This window comes from Xiphophorus hellerii, chromosome 1, assembly GCF_003331165.1.
Source record: "Xiphophorus hellerii strain 12219 chromosome 1, Xiphophorus_hellerii-4.1, whole genome shotgun sequence".
NCBI classification, from domain to species: Eukaryota; Metazoa; Chordata; class Actinopteri; order Cyprinodontiformes; family Poeciliidae; genus Xiphophorus; species Xiphophorus hellerii.
Window position 1 is genome coordinate 9322573 of NC_045672.1, and position 27724 is coordinate 9350296.

The 27724-nt window shown below is 38.5% G+C and overlaps 2 protein-coding genes across 2 annotated transcripts in view; both read left to right on the forward strand.

Moving 5' to 3' along the window:
- Positions 1 to 6304, forward strand: part of sema3h (sema domain, immunoglobulin domain (Ig), short basic domain, secreted, (semaphorin) 3H) — a 66033-nt gene extending 59729 nt beyond the window's left edge. The window contains 5 exon segments of the mRNA XM_032565393.1: positions 171 to 212; positions 755 to 909; positions 1653 to 1714; positions 2559 to 2701; positions 3090 to 6304. Coding sequence (XP_032421284.1) covers positions 171 to 212; positions 755 to 909; positions 1653 to 1714; positions 2559 to 2701; positions 3090 to 3575 — 888 coding nt within the window. The 3' untranslated portion in view covers positions 3576 to 6304.
- Positions 6305 to 15983: 9679 nt separating this feature from the next.
- On the forward strand, positions 15984 to 24244 carry borcs6 (BLOC-1 related complex subunit 6). Its single transcript, XM_032565459.1, has 7 exons — positions 15984 to 16042; positions 17623 to 18209; positions 18362 to 18548; positions 18820 to 19002; positions 20672 to 20835; positions 21043 to 21126; positions 21617 to 24244. Exons 2-7 carry the CDS (start codon positions 17634 to 17636, stop codon positions 21740 to 21742), a joined length of 1320 nt encoding a protein of 439 aa, XP_032421350.1. The 5' UTR covers positions 15984 to 16042; positions 17623 to 17633; the 3' UTR covers positions 21743 to 24244.
- The last annotated feature ends 3480 nt before the right edge of the window (positions 24245 to 27724 follow it).

The following is a 27724-nucleotide window of genomic DNA, read 5'->3' on the forward strand; positions in this document are numbered from 1 at the left end:
TCATCTGCATAGTGTTTTCTGGCCCATTACCTCAAGGAGGTTATTTCATTGTGCATTTTTTTTTTTTTTTACATTTCTTAGGTTTGAGTTTCATAAAAACTATTTAATATTGATCTATAATGTTGCTATTTGCTTCTTTAGACACTAAGCATGTTTCTTTCTACTCGCAGCACAAATCACCCGTGACGGCGATGGCGTTGTCAAAGAAAAAGGTACAAAATGAACGAGACAGAAAGTCGCTGCCAAACTTATAAACTCCCTGACTCACGCACACACACCCCTACACACACCCCTGCATGCTCAGCGTCACACTTATCACTCATCTTTCCACCTTGCGTCTCCCAGGACATCTTCACCACCAGTTGCTATGGTTACCTCACCTCAGTCAGTGGCATAATGAAGTGATACCACACTGTACACACAGACTTGTGTGCACACGCCCACACACCACACACACACATATATTTTCACTTTACTTTGTTAAAATAGTCTGCGATCCTTGAAAAGGACAAACCCACATCTTTCTCAACAACAGATTTAGATATCTAGTCTATAAAAAAACAAGTGTTAACACATTTTTTGCTCCTATACACAAACAGCATGAGTTCAGTGTGTTGCACATCATTAAATGAGATGAATATTGTCTTTTTGTTCATCATTTGAACTGGATTTCTGCTGTTCCCCTTAATAATCCTCCATTCTACTGTTTTCTCCTCAATCTGTTTCTATCTGTCACCTCTCTCGTCTTCCACAGTGGCTGTTTGTGGGCTCCAGGGAGGGTGTGTCTCAGCTGGCCCTGTACCAGTGTGAGCTGTACGGCCAGGCCTGCGCGGAGTGCTGCTTGGCCAGGGATCCGTACTGCACCTGGGACGGACATGCCTGCAGTCCATATATGCCCACCGTGCGCCGGTAGGGAAGAAAGAAAGAGCACATTTTTAAAAAAATCCAAACAACAGCTAACGTGATTACAGTGTAGCTAAATGTCTTCCCCCTCAGTTAAATGTGGGAGATGCAATCTCCAGTCAGTCATCTAGATTGAAATTAGAAGCACATCTGTTGATAGTTTAAAAGTTGATCACATCTAAACTCGGATTTCTCTGTTTAGGCTTTATGCATTTTTTCCAGATGAATAACGCTGCGGCCCCTTTACAAAACGTCTACCAGGTTTTTTTTTTCATGTTTATTGGGGATATTCTAATCTAACCTTTTCCCCCAGTGATTGCATGAGCAGATTGATTCACTTCTATCAGATTGAAGCACTACATGACCTTCTCTCTAGTGCCATCATCAGGACAAAATTTACATAGTAACCAGCATTTGCAAATCAATGTCATCACTCTGAGCCTTTTCTCTGGAAGAGCTAAAAACAACTAACCAGTGGAGTGCACAGACTTGTTGGAGGGCAGGGTGCTCAAGAGGAAAAAAGGTCAAAATTATGGAAATTATGTTGTTTGACAAAATTATAGAAATATAGGGCACTGGTAATCCAGAATGCTACCTTGGGCTACACACTATATACTGTCAAAAACACACTCCCACATTTTAAAAGGGCACTTTTTTCTAAAGAGAAAAAAAAGGCAGGATGTCTAGCACCACCTAGTGTCTATCTGCATACATCCCTGCAACTAACCGTTATATTTGTTTGTCTGCAGGAGAAATGCTCGTCATTTAGGGGAGGAGGAGGATCCACTAACTCAGTGCGTCCGACAGGGAGGTGAGGAGCAAATCCAACGATTTCACCAAGTGTGAAGTGTCCAACTGCTCATTATGTATGAATACTTTACAGTCCAACATGGTTTGAACTACATCTATAGTAACAACAGAGTGTATGTGGCCTGTGGAAAGCTACAGAATTCAAGTTTAATTTAAATTTCTTAGTCTATAATACCAACCTTTCTTAACTCCCTCTGTTTGGATTTAGAGATGAGAAAATGTTCTAAGCTGCAGTAAATATGAAGCGACCCATACAGCTTCTTAGGGGTGTTTTAGTGATGTAAAGGTTCTTATTTTAACCTATATATATATATACATCCGGACTGTATGTATAATATGCACCTCACTCTGTGTGATGTCAAAACAAAGACAGTCAGTTGGCTGTGGCTAGAAGAACATGGCTTCTGTGTCATATTTTCAGCCAATGGAAACAGGAAGTCATAGATTACTAATTACAAGTAATTAAAATCTTTGAAAAGTTAAATATAAATTATTAAAAAGATTCAGCTGAACTTGATTTAAAGAAATTGTTAGAGATATGAAAGGCTGTGCACCAGTGATTTGGTTAAAAACTATTTCTGAACAGGTTAAATTACTCTCTCACAAAATAAATCTACTGAAATTAAATTAGTTGGGTTCCTCAGTGTGAGATTATGTTATTGCAGTAAAGGATTGATATATCTACTAAAGTTTTTTTTACACATCTTTAGCAAAAAAGTAAATCTGTCCTTTGTAAACAAAGAACTTCAAGGGAGAAAATAAACACAGAAACGGAGCAGAGCTGAAGCTTTACCAGCAACAAAGCCATGTTTAATGAGGTACTGTGTTTTGTTGGTTTAATTCAGCTGGGCTGCAGGTGGAGGCGGAACAGAGGGTCATGATGGTTGCCGAGGGTAACAGCACCTACCTGGAGTGTCTGCCTCGGTCCAGACATGCTGCCGTTACCTGGTACAAACAAGCTGGAGAGAATAGCGCCGAACTAAATCAGGTACACACATTTTACCATAAAATAGTCAAATCTAACACCGTTAAAGCATCTTATGTTCGCGTTACTTTCAAATTTAAACATTGATATCAATAATTGACTTGTCATTTTGTTGTGAGTTAAAGTTGTATAAATAAGCTTATTAATCCATCTATTTAGAATTGGATTAGATTGTGAAAAAAATACAATTGAATCAAAATGAAATTAAGTCAGCTGAAAAAATTTGAATACAATGAAGCTGAGGTTGAATAGAAATTAAATTAAGTTCATTAAGATGAAGTTAAAATGGTATTAATTGAATTAATTGGCTTAAATTACAATTAATTAAAAATAATCAAACTGAGTTGATACAATAAAATTAATTATGTTAATGGCGTTAATATTCGTCCAGGTGATGACAGGTGACCAGCTGGTGGTGATAGAGCGCGGCGTCCTGATTCGGCGAGCCGAGCTCTCTCACGGTGGCGTCTACCACTGCCAGGTGGAGGAGCACGGCTATCACTGGACCGCAGTCACCGTCCGCCTCGCTGTCTGGAGCCCGTCTGCCAATCGCGTCCTCTCCTCCTGGGCTGGTTCGTCCTATCAGAGCACAGGAACCCAGCCCTGGTACGAGGATGTGATGGCCCTGATTCACCCCGGAAACTTGGGCGAGCACTGCAAGGCCCTGGGTTACCGTCCGCCGCGCAGCCAGCGCCGTCGCGGGGACTTCATGATTCCGCCACATAAGGAGAAAGAGAGGGCTGAGAAGCACAAGCACGGTGGAGGAAGAGGAGGAGAAGAAGGAGGAGGAGGGGGAGGACGCGCCGTGGGACGGAAAGAGCAGGAGCAAGCCTCAACAGAGGGCACCGAGGAGCGCCTGAGCGCACAGCGTCACTGACTGAGACACACACACTTTGTGTAACCCTAACATGCACACACTTAACTTATACTTTAGGACCCACTCATACTGTATGTACAGAGACTACGTCATGCGCATGCACTTATCTAAAATGAAAACGGCATCCTGTCATCTTAGTGGCAAGTAGTCAAACTCCACATAATCATCTGAACTTTGTACAGGACGGCTTGGACAGCGGCGGACCGCTTCGCTCGGACAAATGACTTTGTGAATAAACGTGCAAAAGTAGATTAGCTTAGGTTGCTTAGCATGCCGAATGAAGGACGGACAGCACAGCCAGATCACTCTGGGCTGTGATGAGGACATTTAAATGGACATTATTCAGGCTGAGGAAGCATTTTTCCACAAGCTAAAATTTAACATTTTAAACACATGTTGCCCTACTGAAAGGATGTTGAGCCTAAAGGAAAACCTTTGACCTTTGTATGTTCTTCCCACTTAATTACCAAATGCATATCCAGTTACTAACTTAACAGGCAAAAATAAGCTTCCTGTTGTCTCAGTCAGCTTTTAGAAGAGCAAAACGAGTAGGAGAGTGGAAAGAAATTTGGGTTGGAGGAAGAATTTTCTTAATGTGTTTTGTGCCCAGTTTTGGACCGTTCCCCCGCTTGTGATGATTGAAAATTGGGGATCATTAGGAATACAGCAACTTGTTTTGCAGCGATGGAACGGGTCAAACCAAAACAAGGGAAAACGCCTGTAGACTGTGCTGAAAAGAACTTGGATGTTGTTACCAAGGCATCAAATGGAGAAATAATCAACAGTCAGATGAAAATTGGGCCAAAAATGTAAATAAAATGACACGATCAAATTACGACAGAAAAGCCACAACTATTCTTGCTGCTGCTACAATAATATTAAGCAATAATTATTACAGTTATAATAATGTAATGATAACATTTATCAATTATTTTGTCGCACATATTTGAACAGAAATATGGAATAAACACATGTTAAATTTAGCAGTAGTATTCAAGTGTTAATTGTAGTTCAGAGCTGTGTGTGAACTTCTAAAGCAGTGCTACCTTAATAGGAGCAATGGGTGGCGCTTCTTTAGTTTTACACACATGGCCTGAAATATTTCCAAACAGTCAACTTTGACCAGCAATGTGCAGCAACATGTGGGGGAGGGGCATCTACTACACTTCCCCTGGCATCTCATGAACAGGCTCTGGCCTTTCTGTGGTTTTTGAATTGTAGCTTTTGAACATTTTGGTATTCTTTGAAAGCGAACCGACCCTAATCAGCAGTGATTGCTAATTAAAGACATTCAAAACTTTCCGGACAGAAACTTAGCACGGTAATAATGTCCAGAAACAAATTAAACTAGCTTTTAATTTGGAATAAATAAGACAGCTGTTCTATAAAAAAAAAAACAGGTTGACAACAATCAACCACAGTAGATTCACAAACTATTCATCAACAGTGAGATGTTTGTTAGTTTGTTCAGAAAGGAGCAGGTTCCACCTTAAGATTATGTACTGTGACCACTGAGATGAAAAGCAGAGAAGAGTGCAACAATCCTTTTGATGGTTGACTTTCCCAGGACGTCGGTGCGGCGTGCTGCAGCTGTGCCAACCACTACAAAAAGAGGTTGCCATTGTGTTTGCCGCAGTGCTTGCACGCTGTGACGTCAACCCAGGTTCAGAAGCAGTCCTGCTGCTAATTTTGTGCCATGAGGGGGGCAGAGTGAACAAAACAAAACAAGTACAATTCTACTTTTAGCTTGTAATCCGCATATTTGCATAGATCTGGAGAATCTGTTGAAATTTTAAAAAAGTAATAAGAAATAAAGGGTTTTCCATGCAGATGTGAATGTGGTTTGAATGGCTTCAACAGGGGTCATAAACAGAACGTTCACTGCTTGGTTTATCGTTTGGTGTTCAAATCGGCTGAGACCTGCACGGTTTTGAACTCCTTATCATTTAAAGATGACATTTAACTGTTCTGTAATTTGAACTGTGTTTCTTCTCAGTATGTTGAGCTTTGTAAAATATGCTTTCAAAAGATTTTCCACTTGTGTTTGATCAAATAAAAAAACAAACAAAAAAAAACCAACAAGAAAACACAAGCTGACGAGGCCCTAACAGGCAGAGGACTCTGTACATAACATGCATGTTTCTCAACCTTCAGACTGCAGGTGACTTTGTGTGACAGCTGGTTCTGCAGCTCCAGCCTATAATGTCGTCTTACTGCAAGTGGTGAAAAAGGCTCAGTGTGTGATGAAGACGTTTCAGCTGTGCTACCTGAATGCTGGAGGCAGGGCTCGACGGGAATATTTTCTGCTGGACTTTGGCTCGTCAGATGACAGTGACTTTTCAAAACAGTGAAATGTGACTTATTATGTGCTACATGTTAAACAGAGCTTCTTCCATCACCTGTTTGATTTTATTCTTTCTTGTATTTATTAGTCTGACTTTGAGTAAAGCATCTTGGTTAGTAAAAGCTCACCACCAAGCCATAAAGCCCCCACTGTTTTGTTTTTTTTTTGTTGTATTTTTTTTTTTACATGTGAACATCTTTGCTTGCTTTTATATGTATATCTGGTGTCCAGTTGTTACCATTTCCCCTGTTTAAAAACCTTCCAGCTGCGTCTTTATTTGTATTATTTTGATAACGTCTTAGGGAAACCTTCCCAATCTCTTGGTATTTAAAAGTTGATCTGTTTCAAGTTGAGGCAGCAAGAACTAAAGAAGTATTTAAAACATTGTCTTTGTCTGTGTCTTTAATATATACATATCACTGACTTACACTAAAAGCTCAGACTGGTACTGCTTATGGCAAACTGCGTTGGAAATTAACATTTTCTGTCTGAAGCAATAAAAATAAATCATTACATTGAAGGTCTGTGGAATCAGTAATGTAATAGTGTAGTACCTTGCCAGTAATATAGGTTTTGAGTCAACAATGTAACAGTATATTGAGAAAGTAAAACATTTTTTGAAAATGTAACAAATCCACAAATAGCTTAATACATGAATAAGTATCATAATACTATAAGTTAATATTTTCAGTTTAGTTTTCATGTAATTAGATGTTGCAGATGCCATAGTTTTCATATTCAGTCACCAATGATGAAATAATGTAATGTTTTTCTGTTTTGCTTCATTACATTTAAAATGGCCAAAAGTACATTAGTCTTTAGTGACTTTCTCATGTTACAACCACAAACTAATGGATTTAAATAGGATTTTTTTGTGACTGACCAACACAAGGTGTTGAAAATATTACATGGTTTTCAACCTTTTATAGAACCATTTCTTTTTTTTTGCCACAATTGCAACTTTGCACATTTTGTACATGCAAGTTTCGTTAACACTTTGACGGGATGTGAATAAGACTGTCATGACGCCGTCATAAACATGAGTAAGTCTTCATGAATATTTATGACTGTTGTCATAAAGTGTCATTCGGTAAATCATGACATTTTAATACAAAGTTGACATTATTCAAAATGTCTTTGTTATGACAATTTGTCATTAACCAAGAAATCATGATCTGACATAAATTTGTTATAAAAGTATTACTGATTAAACTTTAGCTTTAATAACATAAATGTACATAATTTTTTAAGTTTAATAGAAAGAAGTCTATTACAGATTGAACAATCTTACGACAGATCTCGCGACAGATTCTCAATTGGATTTTAAGCAAGACTTTGACTATGTCTGTTTAACACGTGCATATGTTTTGATCTGAGCCATGAAGTTGTTGCTCTAACTGTAACCAATAGTTCTCCTGTCAACATAGACCCTGTGGATCTCTGCAAATCCTCAAAAAGTAACTATACATGTTAGATCGATGGTCACGTCTTGGTAGGTTCGGAGAACTCTGCCCTTTCCGTCTTTGGATTATAAATTGAACTGTGCTAAATAAGATAACCAAAGCTTTGTTTGTTGCTGCTTTAGAGGTCCTCCACAATTAAATGCATTAAGATTTAATGCATGTAATGCACAATTAAATGCATTAAGACTTCCATTACATTACCACAGTGTAATGTGGTTGTAACATTACACTGTGTAGAAAAGTTGAAGGGATATTTATGCGAGGCATTGTACATGGTGAAGTCTAGTAATAACAGCACTGCGTACATGTTCAGTATCATTTCTCGTGAATATACCAAGCATGGAGCTAGACCTGTATTATAGCCCGGTATAAATCAAACGGGAGTCCTCTACGTTTTTCCTCTTCAAGTTTGCAATTCTGCACAGAACATCTCTGTGTGGGCTTTAGCGTCTGTTTGACATTTGTGGGTTCTGAGTGAAAGCAGCTCAGTTCACAGGCTAAGCCAGTAAATTTGCCAAATTGGGAACTTAGCAACAAATGGGAGACACTTCTGTTGCTTTAGAAAAAAAAATAACCAGGGGAGAGAGAGTGCAGATACCTAATGTGGGCTTGGCTTTTGGCTTCCTGGTTTGAACCTTCTCAGCTGCACCCACATTAAAGTACCCAGCAGCGGTGAGTTACTCACAAGCACATGTTTGGAAGGGGAAAGGAGGGCAAGTCGTGGAGACACAGACTGTGTGCTTAGGAATGCGAATCTAACACTCTGCTTCAAATTAAATCAACTTACTTCACGCTTTGTTATTGGTAGTGGTAAACTGTTAAAATAACATAAACTCAAAAGTGAAAAATCAAGATTGCTATTGTGTGTTGAGGACATAGTTCAAGGCCTTGAAAAGTCTTCGGTATCTGCTTCCTTTGCCCTTCTACAGTGTGACGAAATTACAAACACAACTGCAGATGATCAAATAGCTTTTGTCTCAAAGCCGGTACTATCATACTTTGGTCAGAAAAATTATGTGAACTTTGTTCATTGAAAATAGTTAAACTTTTATTGTCATGCAGTCATATGAAATAAATTACTTGAGCCTCATTTGTCAAATTAAAGGTAACTTTTGAAAATATCAACCTTTAAGCAAGTGTTTCATTAAGCCTACATTTCTGTTTCTATAATTTTATTGGTATAAATTTTAATTTTAGATGTTCATTAACTAAGTGGAAAATCATCATAATTAACTTCAAACATCCATCTGTGCGTAGGTAATTTATATAATGTGTTTTACTAAGTGAAAAGGTTCCTGAAATAATTTTCGATCATATTTATTGGATGGGTTTATATGTCAGTTCTTCCTCTACCATTCTGCATCTCAATGTTTCAACTTAATCCCAACTCCTTGACAGGCAGACATCAGGTGGTACCGATCGGACACGACACCTAATCCACACTGCACCTCAACACAGGTGTCCACCTGGACTGTGCACTTAGTTCCTGCTGTACAGCAAGTTGAAGTCTGATGCCATCCAGAATCACTGGCCAGCCATTCTGAAGGAGCATCAGGTCCAGAACTATGAACAGGTTTGTGCCTGACCTTAGCCTGTTTGAGCTCGTCGGAGGTTTTGTCTGATCCAAGCAGCACTCAAGTAAGACGAGGAGCTTCCATGACGTTCCCTTGTTCACTCGTTCTAAACATTCAATGTTTCTCTTGAAGACATGCTGCAGGGCGGCTCCTCAGTCATCACAAGGACCTTCTGTGTTTCACTCTGTCATGGTCTATTTACGTCTCCGTGCCAGCACCCGTCTCATGTAATTTTCCAGAGCTGCTTCTCTGGAGCTGGAACAGACATGTCTCATTTTATATTTAGAGACTTTGATTTTCTTTTTGGAAAAGTATGTGTTGAAACTTTACACATTTTGTCTGGTTGCAATCACAGCCTATGATGTATTTTGGTGACTTTATGCAAACAAACAACACATGGCAGCACATGGTAAACGGTAACAGTAAAGTTTACAGTAAAGTGGAAGGAACTTATTTCCACTACTTTCCAACATTTTTACAAAAAATATAAAAAGGTGGGCTGCATTTGTTTTCAGCCCCAGTTGTCCTCATAAATCACTATATGAATACACAGAGTCTTATTACTTGTATGTGATTTAGTCTCAGTATAAATTCAGCCTCAGAGATTTGTTGGAGAAAACCGGTGAACAAACAGCATCATGAAGTTCAAGGAACAGATCATGGAAAAAGTGTGGAGAAATTAAAATAGGTTTAGGTCATAAAATTATATCCCAAGATCTAAACATCTCACAAAGCCGTCATCCTAAACTGTAAGGATTACAGCTCAACTGCGAACCTAAGAAGATATGAACCATTCAACTAAACCCATGTTGTTATATTTATATTCTAGTATTTTTTCATATGGGCCAAAAACGCCAAGTTCAAAGTATTCAGAGGCAACAAAATTAGATATTTTAAAATTAAAAATGCAAACATTATGACAAAGTGTTCTTTTTACCTGCACAAAGGTAACAAAACAAATAAATTAATCAGACCTTTGAAGAAAATGGATCTGTAAAGGAATGTACATTTGAAACATAAAAAGTAAACCTTCACCAAGAGCAGGACTTTGGTTCACTTCAAAAACACTTGTAGATTCACAAACAAGAAAGTTTGCCATTGAGTTAAAGTCGCTGTATTTTTTTTTTCTTTCTTTTACTCATGACTATGAAATTAGGATGAAAGGAAAACAATGTGATTAATAAAATGCTTAGCTAACATTTTCCATTTTCAGGGAAAATTTGATTTGTCAGTAAAAAAAAATCTCACACCTGAAAAGATAAAAAACATTGTGTCTTTTCCATCCATCGCTTGTGTTGGCAATTTTGTACCTCTCTTGAACTGGGACTCGGACCCCTGGTGCCTGGGGTCAAAAATGACCCCCAGGCTGAAGTTTAAACTCCCCTCATCTGAAGTGACAGGCTGGACAAGGAGAGCATTAATCAGAGGAGCCCAGAGGTCCATGAACTCTGGAGCAGCTGCAGAAATCCACAGCTTAGGTAGGAGAATCTGTTGACACGACAACTATTAGTTGTGCACTCCTCTCTTCCTGGTCTTTGTGGAATAGTGGCGATGAGAAAGCCACTAGAAGTAAAGTTTGTAGTTTGTTACTGGAGAAACAGCAACAAACATGTGGAAGAAGATGCCCTGATCACAAAACTGAAGTTGCAATATGTGGAAGAACATTGAATATCAACCTGAACACGTTAAAGCATAATACAGTAGTTATAAAAATATTTTTTTTACAGTAGCTATGGAACAAGGAACACAGGTGGAGTTAAATACACGGGAGGGTAATCACAGAACGAGACACACCTGGGAACAATCAAGGGGAGGACAGGACAACGAAGAGACTCAAGGACACAAAACACTCTAAATGAACACAGAAAACACAGATCCTGACAGTATCTCATTTGACTCACAACTATTTTTGCGGTGAAAGGTAGTCCAACGAAGTGAATTAAATGTAAATGCACGCACCAGTTGTCAGGATTTCTTTGTGTAAATTTATCATGTTTCGTTTTTCCAGCCATTCACTACTTTGTGTTTGTCTTTCACATACGGTCCCTAATAAAATAAATTGAAGTTTGTGGTTGTAATGTTACTACATGTAAAAAAAAAAAGTTTATAAAACCTTTTGCAAAGCATTGTATAAAGACCAGCTTTTAGGAGGATGTTTGTGTTTTGCGGTTTAGTTTTCCTTTAAAAATATGTCCAAACTTCAAATTTGATGGAGTGGATGTAACATTCAACCCTATTAAACCACCAATAGCAATCGAATAGCAAGCTCTGCCGATTTGTTTTCTTTCTTTTCCATCAAACTCATGTTTAGTGGAATAATCGAGTCTTCAGTTAATAAAGAACAATCAGTTCACTGAACCAGTGGTGAAATAATTCAGCTCACTTTGCAGTTTTCCCCCCCCCTAACCAGCATGTTTGGCACACATTTCCAAGCTCAAAGTTCTGCTTGGACACACCACTGTGGGATTCATTCCTTTCCAGTCATGCTATTTTGCAATCTCTCTGTACATCACAGTGTTTACTCCAAAACTGTAACATACCGCTCAGCACCAAACCCCTATCTTTCCAAACCACCGGACTGACCACGTCAGTATTTTATCACGCAGTGTTTAGCAAATGGATTGCTGAGCAATCATGTGTGCAGATAATACGTTCCATTCATTCCAGATATCCAGAGCATTCTTCTTATGGGTTCTATTGGCAAAAACTGGGTCAACTATAGTTCATTCACTCTTTTATGTTTATGACATTAAGGACAAGCCACTGCATCATCTTTTCATTAGTTAACTGATGAAACAGATTTTCCGTTCTGCATTGTTCTTGTTGTTGCCAACATATTTCATCTGACAGTTTTGAAATCTAGTGAACACATTGCAAAAAAAATCCCTGCAATAGTGACACTTTAAGTGAAAGCTAGCACAGGTCTTAATTGGTAAAAGAACGTATTATCCTGATATTAGTCCCTTCTCGTTGTCTTGGCATCAATGTTATCTGTGATTTAAGAGTGGTTTCCTGTTTTCTTATTAGTAAAGCTAAAGTTTTAGAGATTTATTTTATCGGATTTGCCGCTTTTAAGAATTTTAGCACAACACTAACACAGAAGCACAAAATAATGTCAGCTTAATGCAATGAGATTCATACCATAGTTCTAACACAATGGTACCCTGTAAAATCAGAGTGGTCGTCTTGTGGTCGGAAGGTTGTAGGTTCGATTCCAGCTTCCTCCTATGACATGTCGATGTGCCCCTGGCGAAGGCACTGAACCCCAAATTGCGTACAGATCTGAGTATCGGTGTATAAATGTGTGCGTGTTTTTAAGTGCGAATGGGTGAATCTGACTTCAGTGTAGAGCACTTTGAGTGGTCAAAATGATCGGAAAAATGGCATATAAGTTCAGTCCATTTGCATAACAGCCTTATGGATGTATCAAAATAAGAAAAATTCAAAAACGTAGCACATACTGGACTTCAAATGTGAGAGAAAGAAGCCACAGAAAGCCTACTTGGCAGCAAAATGTAAGTAAACGAAAGGATGACTCAAGACTTTTCCAATGAGTTGAAAACCACTATATTGGCTTTCAATTTGTCTCAAAGCAGAAACTAAAAAATCAAAACGGTCCTCATGAGATACTTGGCACCAGAATCAGCCAAGCAGTAAACCCACTGGTAGCTTAAAGCGACTTTACATTTTCTGGCAATTTGAGAAGACTCTGTAAAAAACTCAATAAAAAGAAAGTAAGTGGCTGGGAAACATGCCAAAGGAAGTCACAGCGCTGCAGAAAAGATTTGGCATTAGCTTCATGTTGCCTTTTTATTATTATTTTTCCTTGTGCCCTGACAACCACAAAGAGTTTTTCCACACAATTTAGCCAATAAAAGTTCCCTTTAGGTCTAATAAGAGATTGTTCACATCACCACCGAACCCCTCGCAGTGAAGTTCTCAGGCTGAACAAAATCTGCCTAAATGTTCAAAACTGAATTTTATTGCTTGCTGCCCAAAATGATTTCTACAGTAAGTTCTCTTCAACCATAGCTCCATTGGCGATTATATCAAGGCCTTTGGAAACCGATCGCCTGTCCGCAAACTTTTAATTATCCCCCTTCCTCTGTAAAACCACTGGATGTATTTTTTATTTTTTTTTACGTTTCTCTGAACACAAACCACGACAGCCTTTTAAACATGAATCCAAAAACAATTTTCCGAGACCACCATAAAATGTTGCATTCTTGGTTTGGGGACCATCTCGAGCAGCTTTCCTTGCATTAAACTCGAATACGTTTTCATGAATACCTGAGCGTCTTTCAAGACTGTGTGATCAGTGGCGGTCATGTTGAGTCAGGGAACGATGAAAACTGACTTCTGCAGACTCAGTTCTTACTGTCTGTGACGTTCCGGTGCTGTGCTGAGAGGGCGTCATTTGCTACATTTGTTTAATTGAAACAGCACATCGAGTTCAGGTCATGAGAAGCCTTGCCTTCGAGCTTGGAGAGGATTAACAGCCAGGATTAGTGGCTTGCTGATTTACGGTCGTTTACTGTCATTTTGGCCACCGACGTAAAACGTGCAGTCTCCAACTTCTATAATGAAAAACCACATCTGTATGAAGCCACATGCTCTCAATTTGCTTCGTATACCTCCTTGTCTTAACTGCTTCTCCTTATGTGGGAAACAGAAAAATCTGTTAAAATTGCTTCTCTTCTACTGTCAAATCCCAAAAGGGGAAACATAATTAAGTAATGGAGCTCTCTGTAGGGGTGCTCTGGAACAAAAGCTTATTTCTTAAACTTGTGCGTCTTTAGGTAGATTTCTTCAGCTTTGATGTGTGCTGCACCTGGAGAGGCAGCAAATGGGATAAAACTGCTGAATCCCCACTGAGGGAGCAGCTGGGCTGGATGGATGAGGTGGATTAGTTATTTTACAAACTCTTTAGATGTGGCTGCACTGTGGGTTTTTTCAGTCCTCTCTCCTCTTCTGTAAGGGGTTTGCCATTCAAAGTTGTTTTTTTTTAAAAAAGCCACAAGACACTGGCTTTATTTCCACTGTGGAGGCACACAGTCCAAACCAATATCTTCTCATTACTTCAAGCTTCCTGGCAGGTTATTCACTGTCATTTGAAATAAGTTATAGACTCATTCCCAAAATGACGATGCGAAAGCAAAAATACCAGGGTGTGTGAGACGGACTCAAACATACACATTTCACCAAGACGCACGTTTTGTACATATGGTACCTGTTTAAATGTGAGTGGGTTGCAGTCGTATGAAGGGATTAGGACAGCTTACAACAGCATGTTTGTCTAACATATTTGGACAAATGTTCTTGCTACTGTAAAAAGACAACAACAACAAAAAATTCAATCAATAAAAGCACCTAATTAACCTAACCTAATTAACCTAATTTTTTCTGGTGAAGAATAAATTAGGACTTTGTACACTCATTCTGACTTCACATGGGGAAAAATCACAGACGTATCACATCGGGTGGACATGATTCGAGCATAATCTGTTAAAAGTTTTGGACATTTTGTTTGGTGAGCTTCTAGTTGTTGACTGAAAGAATGAACACTGGCAAAATCAAAAGACCTGCTTAAAAGAAAGAGAATATTGTAGTATCTGATGCATCTGATGAGGGGTAAAAGAGGGCTCAAAAATGTTTGAAATCAGTCTTTGTATCATATGGAACGTAGTAAGTAGACGACAACAAAAACAATTGCCCAGGCTTGGCACTCAAAGCTAGTTTGGCCTGAAAGCAAACCACAGAATCCTTGAAAAGTCCCTTAAAAAATTTAAAAGTTGTGACGTTTGTGCAATGAATATATGAAGTGATAAACTATAAAAGCTTTTAGTGGCGCTCTAACAAACTCTTAATCATATTTTTTACATTTTGGATATTAGAACATTCAAGAAAATGAGAACGTGTGGTGGTCAGTGTACACTTGAGCATGATGAGCCTATTTAAAAGTCAAAAAGTTAATCATAAAACTTTTAAGTCAAGTGAATCAGAAGCAAGTGGAGAGACGATAAAACAGAGTTTTGTGATCACACCTCTTAGTCTCAGGTAATAGATATTCGGCTGGATTTAGATCAGAGTGGAAACACTCTGATCTAAGTGTTTCCACTTAGAAAGCATGCATAACTTCCCATAGGTGTTTACAAAGGAGATATAGTTTCACATTTTTTATGGTTCTTAAATGGTTAAAGCCTGACTTTTGCCAAATATTGATCTACTTTTCTGATTGGAAAGAACTATGAAAAGAAAACACCAAAATTTTTATTGTAGAGGATTGTAGGGACTAAGAAAAAAAAAACTAACTGGTTTTGAGTTCACTGAAGTAGGAACATAGTTGCGGTGGACCTTCGTGCAATAAGTCCAACAAAGTAAAGGTGAATTTTTCAGAGGATATTAAGTTTAATAATCAGTTTGCTTTTGTTTTAAGCTCCTTATACCAAGTGCCTTTTCAGGCCGTGCAAGTTTAGCATACATGACAACAACTATTTAATTTTTTACCTACATGATCTTGGTATAAATTGAAAGTTTATATTTTTAAATATAAATTTCTAATTCATCCATTCATAGCACAAACGTACAGAACACTGGAGATTTCAGTTCACATTTTTCTCATTTGACAACGAACAGAGCCAGCAGCCTGAAGGGCCCCTGGTGTTTGTCTCCATCTGTTGGGAAAATTGTGGTAAATGCAACATACATTTTTCACTCAGAAATAAATAACATAAATAAACGAATGCTTGTTAAATTTGTTTTGTGAAATTAGTGGCGCACATTGTTAAAATAAAATAATGTGTAGGCATTTGATTTAAGTTTGATACAGGATAGCAGACTTATTGGATGATTTTGTAGAAAATCAAATTACATTTAATTATTCTTAAACCTAACTCTAAACATATGAATAATTTATTTTCTGAGTTATTATTTACATGGCCATTTTAAAAGGTAATTGTTTACATTTTTACTGTGATCCCCTGAAAGGTTTCGCGAAGCTGGAACGGTTCTTTGGGGAGTTGTGGGGAACAATATATTGGTCGGACTCGGCTGTTGCTTACATCTTACAGGATAGAAACTGCTCTGGTGAGTGTTTCTTTCGATAAATTGGGGCCTGTGGCGTCGCTATCTGATGCATTTACGAAATGAGTCTGAATATTAGCCTAAAATAAATCCCGCTTTGTTACCTTGTCAGTTGAATCAAATCAGGTTTGCTGAGGTTTGCTAGTCGGAGGCCTTAGCAGCTAATGTTAGCCGCATCGACACAGCAGCGCAGCTACTTCCTCGCCGATGACAGACGGCAGACTTGTTCCTTTTATGTCTCACTTTGTGTCACGGCAAGTCCTTAAGCTTCGTAGTTCGGTAAAACAAACACAATTAATAACACCAAGTTGGTTTAATGAGCACCAGTTATTTTAGCGTTAATATGTTAGTGTATTAAATGGCTGTCAGGAGTCTACAGTTTTGGTTAATGTTAACGTCTGGATTTAAAACGTGTGTAGAAACTCGGGGAAATGTTTAGGGACTATGAGTTAAAGAGTGGATCATCTGATCTTGAACTGCAGCATTAAATGCAGTTACACAACCATCTCTGTCATAATCCTGACGGGTAGGGTTTTTTTTTTTTTACTGACTTTGCTTGTTTACTTCCTTTCAAGGAGCAAGATCACATGGTTCCTGCACGCAGCTGTGGAAACTGAAATGTTTCCACAGCCTAATTTTTTCAAAGTTAGAACAACTGGGGGGAACTGTTTGTCATTTCTAAAATGATCCAAATCTGAGTTAGCAACAATATTTTTGATGAAGCGCTTATTGTATAGAAGAACAGCAGGATTAGAAGGTGATTAGGAGCCACTTAACCTAATTTTGTTAACAGGAAACCCCATGTTGCTCCTAATAATAACCACATAATCTATTTGTCATTGTTATCAGAACATCCTGCTGGAGCACTTTATCACTTTTTCACTTCATTGTCTCTTTAATAGGAAGGATCTATCCAAAAAATATTTTTTTCTCCATCTTCATGATTAAGCTTGTTATGCACTCATTTGTAAAACTGCTATAAAACTGAAGTTCATTCTGAAGCAGTGCTGGTTGCAGTACAATTAAGCCTGTCATGGTTCTGGGATACTCGACTGATACATAATAGTTTTTTGTGCTGAAGAAATAAAGAACCATCACAACTTAGTTTTTTTCTTTAAAGCTAATTTGTTTTCTCAGAATTTATCCAAATGAATGTTCTGTCACAAAGTTAATGGAAACAAACTTCAGACTTTCACACATCAACTGCAAAATTTTCCCTATCAAATATTCTATGAAGACTTTATATATTGTACAGTAATTGAAAACTATAATTACTGCTTGCTTCTGTCCAATTTTCCAAATAGAACCCTTATATCTGCTACATTTTTTTCATTCCAGTCAAGTTGCTTTTCCACTATCAGACTATATTTTTATAAGTTTATGACCTGTTTATGGCAGTTACGAAAAATGCAAGTAAAAATAAACTTTTATTCAATACAATTGGTGTGTTTTGTTAACTGAACAGCTGTTTATACAGTTGAGAGAGTAATATTAGAACATTGAAATCCCCTTGATTGCTTTTTAAAAAGCAAAGTCTGTACTCTATGAAGGATTTTAACACCTTCCTTTCTTGTTTTCACCAGCAGAGGGAGGGATGAGTCTCTCCCCTGTTATTGGCACAGAAGTGCCAGAAGCAGCTAATGGGGTGGCGACGCCCGTTTCTCTGGAGAACGGCCCTCGTGTCTCGGTGAAACACGGCAGGAGCAGGTTACCCGATAACGGAGCGGAATCGATGGACGGGAGAACAGAGAACCACGTTGACACAGCAAACGGACTGAACGCTGCAGAAAGCAACTTTGACACTGAGACAAATCTTCACGAGAGAACATCTAGTTTATCATTACACGGTTCCCAGGTGGTAGACCTCTCTTTTCATGATGACGCAGAAACAGGAAACTTCGAATCCAAAGACACAGACATTCCTGAGGGATCGAAGGCCGAGGATCTGGTTCTCATGTGGGATTCAGCACCGCATGCAGAGCCCACAGACGCCTGTCAGCAGGGAGGCCCTGGCATGGCAGAAAGATACCTGACAGAGGCTGAGAGTGAAGAGAGAAGGCTTGATAGAAGAGAGGAAGATGAGGATGGAGAGAAGGAGAAACAGGATATGGAGACGGATGAGAAGAACGAGAACAGGTGGAGGAGCACTGGAGGAAGAACAAAGAAGGAGGTAAGTGGTTAGTAGGATTAAGAACAAAAACAATGTAGCTGAGCCAATAGGAGTTGAGATTTACTTCATGATCACAGATTGGTCTCAGAATCCAGTTTTTATAATCTTTTGGTAAGTTATCACCATTTATCAGTTTCTACCTGTTTCTGCAGCCCTCGCAACACTACTCCTCTTCAGCCCCCGGTCCCAGTACCTCCTCTTCTTCTACTCCTCAACCTGCTCTTCTCACCTCAGACGATGCCCCATGTCCTCCCCACGTCATGGCCCAGGTTTGGGTCCGGAACAACCGGGGGATGCAGGACAGCAAGAGCCTGGATGAAATCAGCCAAGCCTGCGGAGGTACATTTCTGTCACAGTTTGGATTGATTGTACAGTACAGACAAAAAGTTTGGACACACCTTTTAATTCAATGAGTTTCCTTTATTTTCATGACTATTGACTTTGTAGATTCACACTGAAGGCATCAAAACTATGAATAACACATGTGGAAATATGCACTAAACAAAAAAGAGTTAAAACAACTGAAAATACCCCTTATATTCTGGTGAATGTAGTTTCTTGTGCTTTCTGTAATTTTTTTTTTGTTGCTTCCCCTCCCCCCCTTCCCCAGGTGGTCCAGGAGCCAGAGGAGGTGGCAGAAGCGGGCAGTCAGAGGGCCGCAGGGCCACCATCTCCTCAGCTCTGGAGCTGGAGGGGACGGTCAGCCACGAGGGAGACCTCACCAACTTCATCACAAAGAACCTGGAGCAGAAGATCAAAATGAGCTCCAAGCCCAGCCTCGACTGCAGTGATTGTGCGTGAAATTCTAAAAACTCTATTTCTCTTGTTTCATTAACATCATTTAAAGCTATGAAACAGAATTTCACAAAACCATTTTAAAGACGATGCACCCTCAGTGCCCTGAGAAATGTCCAGATTGGTTCTATGTCAACAGGGTTCTAAGAAACATATGAAGCTATATTTATCCTGAGATTAAATTCCACACAAGTGGACTCTATTTACTCATTGGATGACTGCAAAAGGAAGTTGATAAGGCTGGATTTTAAGGAGTCAGAGTAAAGGGGGCTAAAGACAACTTGCACAGCTCACTTAACTGTATACAAGTTGAGAACAGAATGTAATTTTCCTTCCACTTTCCTTTTACAGCTGCGCAGTACCTTGTGTTGCATCAGTGCAACATCATGCATATTTGATTTCTATTGATTTAGGGCTGAAAAGATTAATCATGGTGAATCGATTATTGGAATAATTAACTAATTTAGTAATCGACTCAAAAAGGCAGTTTGCTGAAAGAACAACACAGATACAGCAGTATTTACAAAAAATATACACATCTTGTATTTCAAATGGAAAAAATAATCTTTGTAAATATGCACTACCCAAAACTCATGTGGCATCGTTTTAGCTTCACTTGGTTTAAAATCTGTGGGGAAAAAAATCTCCTATTAAGGAGCCTTTTGTTATCTAATTAATAATTGGTCAATCAAAAAACTAGTCAACAAATCAGTTTATTTGCTATTTTGGTGCTGAGCTTTTGTAATATGTTGATAGAAGGATTTTTATTTTTTTTACTCAAGATGCATTCATTTGCTACAAATGATCACAATTTGGCAGAATGTGCCAATTTTTTATTTGATTAATCACCAAAATTGATTAATTGATAACCAAAATAATTGTTAGTTCGCAGCCCTACATAGAATTAAAAAAATGTAAGACGATATGTAGAAACTATTGTCTATTTTGCAATTATCTAAGCATGTATGTTGGTCTGTCGCACATAATCTCAGTTAGACAAGCTTAATTTAAAACGTCATAAGGTGTGAATACTTTTGCTTGGCGTTGTGATGGATGATATCAGTGGATGACTGTCAGCATTTGGCCTGCTGTAGAGCTTTTGAGGCGACGTGTGTAAATCTAATCCCAGGAATAAATCAGTCCTTTGAAGTTTTTCAGCCTGGCCTAATGTAGATGGTCCATTAGCAGAAGCCTGACATGTTTAAATTTCACGGAGGAACATGCCGAGACGCCGCTCTTCGCTCTCAGACTCCTCCCGGATGAGAGTGACGGCTAAAGCAGCCATTTAATTTAGGCGCAGCGACACAGTCAATATGCCCTGTGTGGCAGCTCATTCCCTCTACCTGCTGATTCAATTAAGATGGATGACTCACTTTGTGTAGACTAGAAGAATTTACTATTAAAGTCCTGCTGTTGCCGGGATGAAAAAGCTGTCTCCTTTTATTTATTTATTTTTTACATCCGCTGACCTCCAACGACTTCTGTATTCTTACATGTGTTGACATGATGTTCTTCTGCAAGTATAATCCTTATGTCGTCGGTGTGCTAGCGCTATCAATTTGGTTTTTATTATGTTGATTTGAAACCTTTACTCATTCAACCTAAGAGAACATGTATAGCCCTTTTGTTGCATTTAATTGTCTAATTTCATGATGCTTTACCTGCAGCTGACTGTTCTGGTCCAATCTACCGAAGCCGAGGGTTGTCGCGGAGACCAGCGGACATCCCGCCTATCGACCCCACAGTTCTGTTGGACCTCCAGAGACACACCCAGGAGGTGGCCCACAGCGTGGAGATTATGATGAAGAGCCTCAATGGAACCATCCAGAATGTGAGCTGGTGCTACGCTCGAATGGCCAAGTTCACTTGCTGCCGTTTTAGTTTGTGTGTTACGCTGAATCACGTTTGTTATTGGATCATTCATAGAAACTGTGCTCATATCCATTCAGCTTTCTTCTCCTCCTGCTACACAGAATCTCTTTGCGCCGTATTGTTTTCTCACTTTCGCATCTGCCTGTCCGACTCATTGTTTCTTCAGATGACGGCTCTGAGCGTTGGCTACATCCAGACCTACAGAGACTCTGTGGACAGCCTGGGAGAGTCTGTAGACATGAGCATAAAGGTGAAACGTGGAGTGTGACTCATCTTTATAATTGTGTGGAACTGATTTAGAAAGCATCAGTGGATTCTTGATGGATTATTATTTCATTTTGAGTGGGTTAATTGTAACAAAATCTGCTTAAATTGAAAAATGATTCTGTAATGTACTGTTGGTGCAACTGGATCCTAGTATCCTCTAAGTGTTTTGCATTTTCTCAATTGTAACTTGTTCCAGTTTTCTACATTGTAATCACAAACTTGTATTTTATTCTCATTTACTTCCTCCCTACTTCCCTCCCTTATTCCCTTTTGTATTATTATTTTTTTGTATTTTATATTCTAAGGTGAAAGTGAAGGACTTGGAAAACTATGGAATTTTTGAAAAATGTGATGCAAAGTGTGTGATGACAATGTGACAAAGTACGAAGCTGAAGGGATACAAATTGTATCCCAGCTCTGTATTTTTAGACACAGCGTTGTTCATTCCTTTTTGTTTTTGTGTTTTCCTCCAGGGCATGTACACACTAATGGCTCGTTGCGAGGAGCTGGATCGCTCCATGCAGCCCATCCACACGCTGGCGGCTCAGATCCGTGACATCAAACGCACCCTGGATGCTCTAGAAGCGATCTGCAAGTAATCCCCCCTTCCTGCCAGATCCGAACACAGCTCCGACCTGCAAAGATCCAACCTGAAGCTCAGCCACAAGAAAAAAAAAAAAAAGGATGCCGGCAAGCAAATGCAGCCCTTTCGCAGGCAGCACACACACACTGCAGCGAAGATTAAGTTCACCTCAGGAGTCTGGAACAGCGCCGCTGCCCGGCATGCTGAATGATTTCCACTCATAGCTCTTCTGTGTGCCGTTTGAAGATGACTCAGGTTTTGTGTTGTGGGATCCAAAAAGAAACGCATCGACTTTTGAGGAGGAGCTGTTTGTTTTTCTTTTTTCTTCTTCTCTTCAAAATTTCAAGAAGAAAATTCCACCAAATGAACTCTTTTGCCCCGGAAACTTAGTAGGTCGCGCCCACTCACAAACAACACAAACCTCCCAGCAGGTGGGCTACATGCATTCTTTGTTCCTCTTTAAAAGTCAGAGGAGTGTGATACTTTTATCCGTCCAGCCTGCGTGGTTCAGATTGCACTAACCTCCCCTCTGCAGACGGGGGGCAATACTTCTGTCTCTGGAGAGGCAAGAATAAACTGCTTGGAAGACGGTGACATTTGCACTGGAACAGAAAGTCTATTTTTTAATCTTATGCAACAAGCAGGTTCCTTCACTGTGTGTGTCTGTATGTTTTTATTTATTCAGTCTGCTCAGCATGTGTGCTTGTTCAGAAAAAAAAGAACGAAAAAAAACCCAAAACATTGAGTCTGTGTGTCGCGGGGAGGCAGTTGACGGTAATGTTTGCTGTCTAATGAGCTCCAGTCTGTACTGAGAGTCTTTCACTTTAACCAGCTCTGATTCTCTCCCATCACCTAAAAAGGAGGAGTCAACCGTTAAATCACAGGTCTGCTTCGTTAATAGCAACCCTGAATCTGCCACGAATCTCCGTCTCGTCCTCTGCGGCAGCGTAATACGAGACGAAGTGAGCAACGTAACCGGGGAAAGTAATCTTAAGTGATCCCTAAAACTGTCTTTGAATGTTGTCCAAATAATAAAACATTAAAAAGTGCCAGATATTTTACTTGATTTGACGTCTAGATGTCATCGCCCGACAGGCTAGATATAACTTTTTATGCTCCAACTTGATTGAATTTTGAAGTCAATAATATTTTTGTTGCCTCAGAGCTTCTCATGGGAATATAAATTTCACTGCAGCTCCAGTTCTTCTCTTTTTTTTCCAAACAGCCTGTCACACAGGGTTTTAAATTGTTTTTGAAGTTCATTCTTAACAAGACCAGGCCTGGGTTCAGTTCCCTGCCAGTTAAAATTGACTTAATTCATGTTCGTAATTCATCACTTAAACCTTTTGAACTAAATTCACAGTCTTTACATGAAATGCTTCAGTTTCAAATGACATACAATGATATGTAGGTACTTTTTTACATACACTGTATAAAAATGTTAGTTTTAAATCTGTTAGGATTACAGAAATTAATTTCTACTCACTAAATGCCAGAATAATGACAGGGAGCTCTTTGGGAGGCGTTTGTTAATTTTCTCAGTAGTTGAGGATCCAGAACCTACAGGAAGCAAACAGGTCTGATCTTTACCAGGTTGGGCTTTTGTTGAGCTTTTTTCAAATTCAGAAGTTTACGTCCATTTGTTTTTTTAGCATTTGATAGAATTACCTTTTAGGATATTATGACTTGGGTCAACCTTTTTTGATGTCCTTCCATAAGCTTCTCAGAACTGGTGTGAGTCGGGTTTGGAGGTCGTCTCGTTCACGTACCCCTTCTCAGCTCTGCCACAATTTCTTTTTTAATGAGACTTGAGTTTAATCACACAGCATGTCTCCAAAAGTTAAGGACTTTGTTCTTGAGTGCATATGGCAACTAATATGGCTTTTTATGTTCTTCCTCTCTGTGTGGTTTTTCAGCCATTGTTGGTACTCTTACCTGCATCTTCACCAGATGTTGAGATTTTGTTCAGTGGTTTATCAAACATTTTCATCATTGAGACACAAAACCCATTTTGTTCCTGAACATTGTGCTGCCCGGACATTCCTATGATGTTTATTCTTGCATATAGTAGTTTGAACAGATGAATTTGATACCCAACGATGAACCAGACTTCACTTCCTGGTATCGCAGTTGAAACAAGGAGACGGCGTCTTTGTGAATTAACCTATTAGAAACTTACAAAGCCATGACATCATCAGTCATTTGGGCTTTCTTGAATCCTTAAGTCATAGAAATCTTAGTGTACGTAAACTTGTGATGTTGAAGAAAGTGCTAAACATTTTCGTCATTCTGGAATTTAGCAAATCAAACAATTTTGGTAACCTTAAACCTTAAACAGGATCATTTCTGACATTCAGGGGGGGAAACGTCATTTTATACAGTGTATGCAAAAATGTTGGTTCATTGTGTATCATTTGGCTTGTGCCATCATTTATCTTTGTAATTCTCCCCAATTCTCTCTGCTCTCATAAACTGTATTCCAGTATTGACCAATTCCCAATAAAGCTGCTTCAATTGATATGTTTCCCTGCTTTGGTATCAGTAAGCAAAACGTCAGAAATTTGGATTTAAAAAAATGCTCATTGGAAATATACATTTTAAAATTTTAAAGTCCTATAAGGTTGGTGTTCCTCACTGAGAACATTTGTTTTCCTTTTAAACACTGTCAGCTGCCAATATTGTCCACATAAACATACGACAGACGGCAAAGGAAGGAGGGTCAGAATGCGTCCATCTGAGAGGACAGGTATGTATGTTGTCAATAAAGACGAGTAGTTTCAGTTAACGGCCTGAACGCATGCACACTCAACAGTCGTCTAGCTCGTGGCTTTTTGGGCAAATGATGCGACTCTTCATGCAAAAAAAAAAAAAAAAAAAAGCTAAAAAATTGCCATAAAAGTTTCTGTGTATATCTGTGCCTTCACTGCTAAAAGAGTGCTGCCTAATGACGCTGCGCTCACTTCAAGTGTGTCAAGTAAAAAAGCAGAAAAATCTTCAAAGTTTCAGGAACACTGCTTCCTGCTCAACTCTGGTTATAAAGCCCTTCAAAGATGTAATTGCAAACACTCTGCATGGTTCAAAATCAGTTAGAGAAATCCTGGGTGTTGTATCTGAAATATGAATTGGTTTATTTGTGTTGATCAGTCGGCTCTACAGTTGATTTCAGACTCCAGTCACTCTGCTGCCTTGTTTCCCCCCCAAAAAAAGCACAAAATAAGTTGAAATACATTTAGTTTAAACTCCTTAAAAGTTCATCTGGTCAGCTTAAAGCAATATTATGTTTCTGTAAATTGATTTTTGTGTGGAAATGTTACTTTTATCCTGGTTAAAATATAACCAATTATCTCTGCAAACAACTAATCAAAGAAAAAACTGAATATAAAACATTTATTTAAACATAATCATTAACACCAGATCTGAACAGTTTAAGAGCTGATGCATTTATCTATTTTTATTTTTTTATTTTTTGTCCACTATGTTAGTTTGCTTTCTGTCAGACTCAGAAGTTAAACTACAATAAATAAAGAAATATGTTACATTCTCAAAACAGTAAAATCAAATGATTTTACTGTTAGGATGTTGCAACTTACATTAGTTTCTAATTGTCAGTAACAAATTGGTGTTTTTGACTGTAGTAACAAATTTCACTGTTGTCCTTAACATTTACATTCATTTACTATTTAATAATATTATTTGTAAATAAAACCTGGAAAACAAACTCTCAAAACGACATAAATGTTTTCTCTTCTGCTGTTTGTGTCGTCATCATCGGAAAATGAAGCCCGGACATATGAGTTAGAGGTGAGCGAAGTTGGAGTTTGTATTTACATATAAGGTGTTTACATTTACATGCACAGTAATATTCTGAACATAACACTGATGCATGCAATACATTGTTTTTTGCACCGGTCTACATAAACTCCATGTGGAATTAGCGAAAAGTAAGACATGAAGTATTTTGATTTCATTATGCAAACATCTACATCTTATCCCTTCTTCAGTTTAGAGGTTCGTTCGTCGTCAGTTTGTGCTCAAGTGATGCTTTCTCCTCCTGAGAAGTAGGTTTTTCAACAAAAGAGTTAAAACCTAAGGATTTATGATTGGTAGATTTAATTTTAGATGATGAAATCAAGCATATTCTTCAGTCTGTCAGAAAACACCGCCCTACTTTGTAATAGAAAAGTTACTTCCAGTCAGGTTTGTTCGGACGGACAGACTGGATATTTATTTGTTCCCCTTGTGTTTGGTAAATCGTCTGTGAACTTCAGAAGTCAAAGCTGATGAACCTTTCCTGATCTGTCTCTGAAAGCTCCTCCTGTTCTTATTCTCTCAGCCCAGCGTTGCATATTTAAATTTTCCAGTTTACATTAATTGCACCATATGTGCGGAGCGATTAATAGACAACTGCATGAGCGAAGAACAGACTGCAGTGACCTTCAAAAGGTTTGTGTGTGGGTTATAAGTCCATTTGTGTCCTTGCAAAGAATAGACATGGGCCATTTTGTCATCAGGCTGTGCCAAAGTTTTATAAAAATTCTTGGTTTTAAAAAATTTCCCTTCCTAGATTCATTTTAACAAGATGCAGGAAAAAAATCCTGGTGTGATCTGAGCTTTTTTCCAACCATATGTAGCATGGCTAAAAGTTAGCCAAAGAATGGTTTCATTTACACTCCGAGAATCTCAGATCAGCCCATGCCTTAATTCTGAAAATTAATAAAGAGGAATAAGCCAATAACACCTTGATCTTGCTGCCTTTTAATCCTAAAACCATTTATATCTTATGTATAAAATTGTTTGGGGAGAAAACAAGATGATCTAAGGCGCATCTTCATTATGCAGCCTGCATGGCTTCATAGTTAAATGTCTAAAAACAAATGTATTGAATATACATAAACGAGGAGGTAGTTAAAAATCCATGCTTAGCAGCACTTCTTCGCTCCTTATTGTTGCTTACATTTGCTACAAAAATGTTTAAAAGTGCCAACATTGAGCACCAAAAGCAGCACAGGGCTTTCTAAATGAGCGAATGCAAATATTAAAAAAAAATAACAAAATTCTAAATGAATCTGAAATGAGCCAAATGGCTTTATTAAAAATGTTTGAAGTTTTGAATGTGAAAGAAATTAGACACAATGTCATATTCATTTGCCCTTCTGTTATACAGGTTGTGTCTGTGTACATTTCTTGAATTTTTCTTGAGTTTGTTTTAAAAGAAAAATAACATTTACTTAAACATCAAAAAAAAAACGCACACTCTGCCTCTTTGCTGTGGCTCAAGGAAAACCCATATGGACAAAAAACTGTTTTATTGTTTCCTTTTGCACATCTAATGATGGGGTTGTGCCTCATACTAAAAAGGTTAATAAAATCTTGCTCTCTTTTTTTGTTTTGTTTAATTGTTCACCATTTATGTCTGTCTGCCTGTAACAAGGTCCTGGTGTAGTTTCACCAAAACTCAGACAGGGGAGGCCAAAGATCTCAGAAATTCAGCAATTTTTCATACAAGCTTTAAATTAATCCTTTAGATATATAATAGAGCTAAATATCTTTTGTAGTATCTATTTATGCTGCTGCGTTTTTGTTTGAGCTCACTTTTTACAAAGTTTCCTTTCCTTTCCTTTTATTCAGTTTTTAAAGCAGATTTAATATATCACAGTTCTGCGCAGACAAGATGTAAATAATGCTAACAACATAAATTACAAAAGTATGGAATCAGCCATAAAATACCACGAGCACATAAAAGAAAGCGATGTGAATGCAATCAATTGAAGACCAGCTAACGGATGGAAGCTTTTTGAAGAGGTGTTTTTTTTGTTTCAAGTGAAAGGTATCCAATGTAGGATGGCTTCGGTGAATTGTTTATTTGGAGTAATAGCCACTTTGCCTGAAATTCACATCATACCGCATGGAGTCAGCAGAAAAACGTCCTCCGAGTGTGGAAAGCTGAGAGTAAATTAGCAATATTTGGGATTTAGTGCTAAATTAACAGATGTTAGCT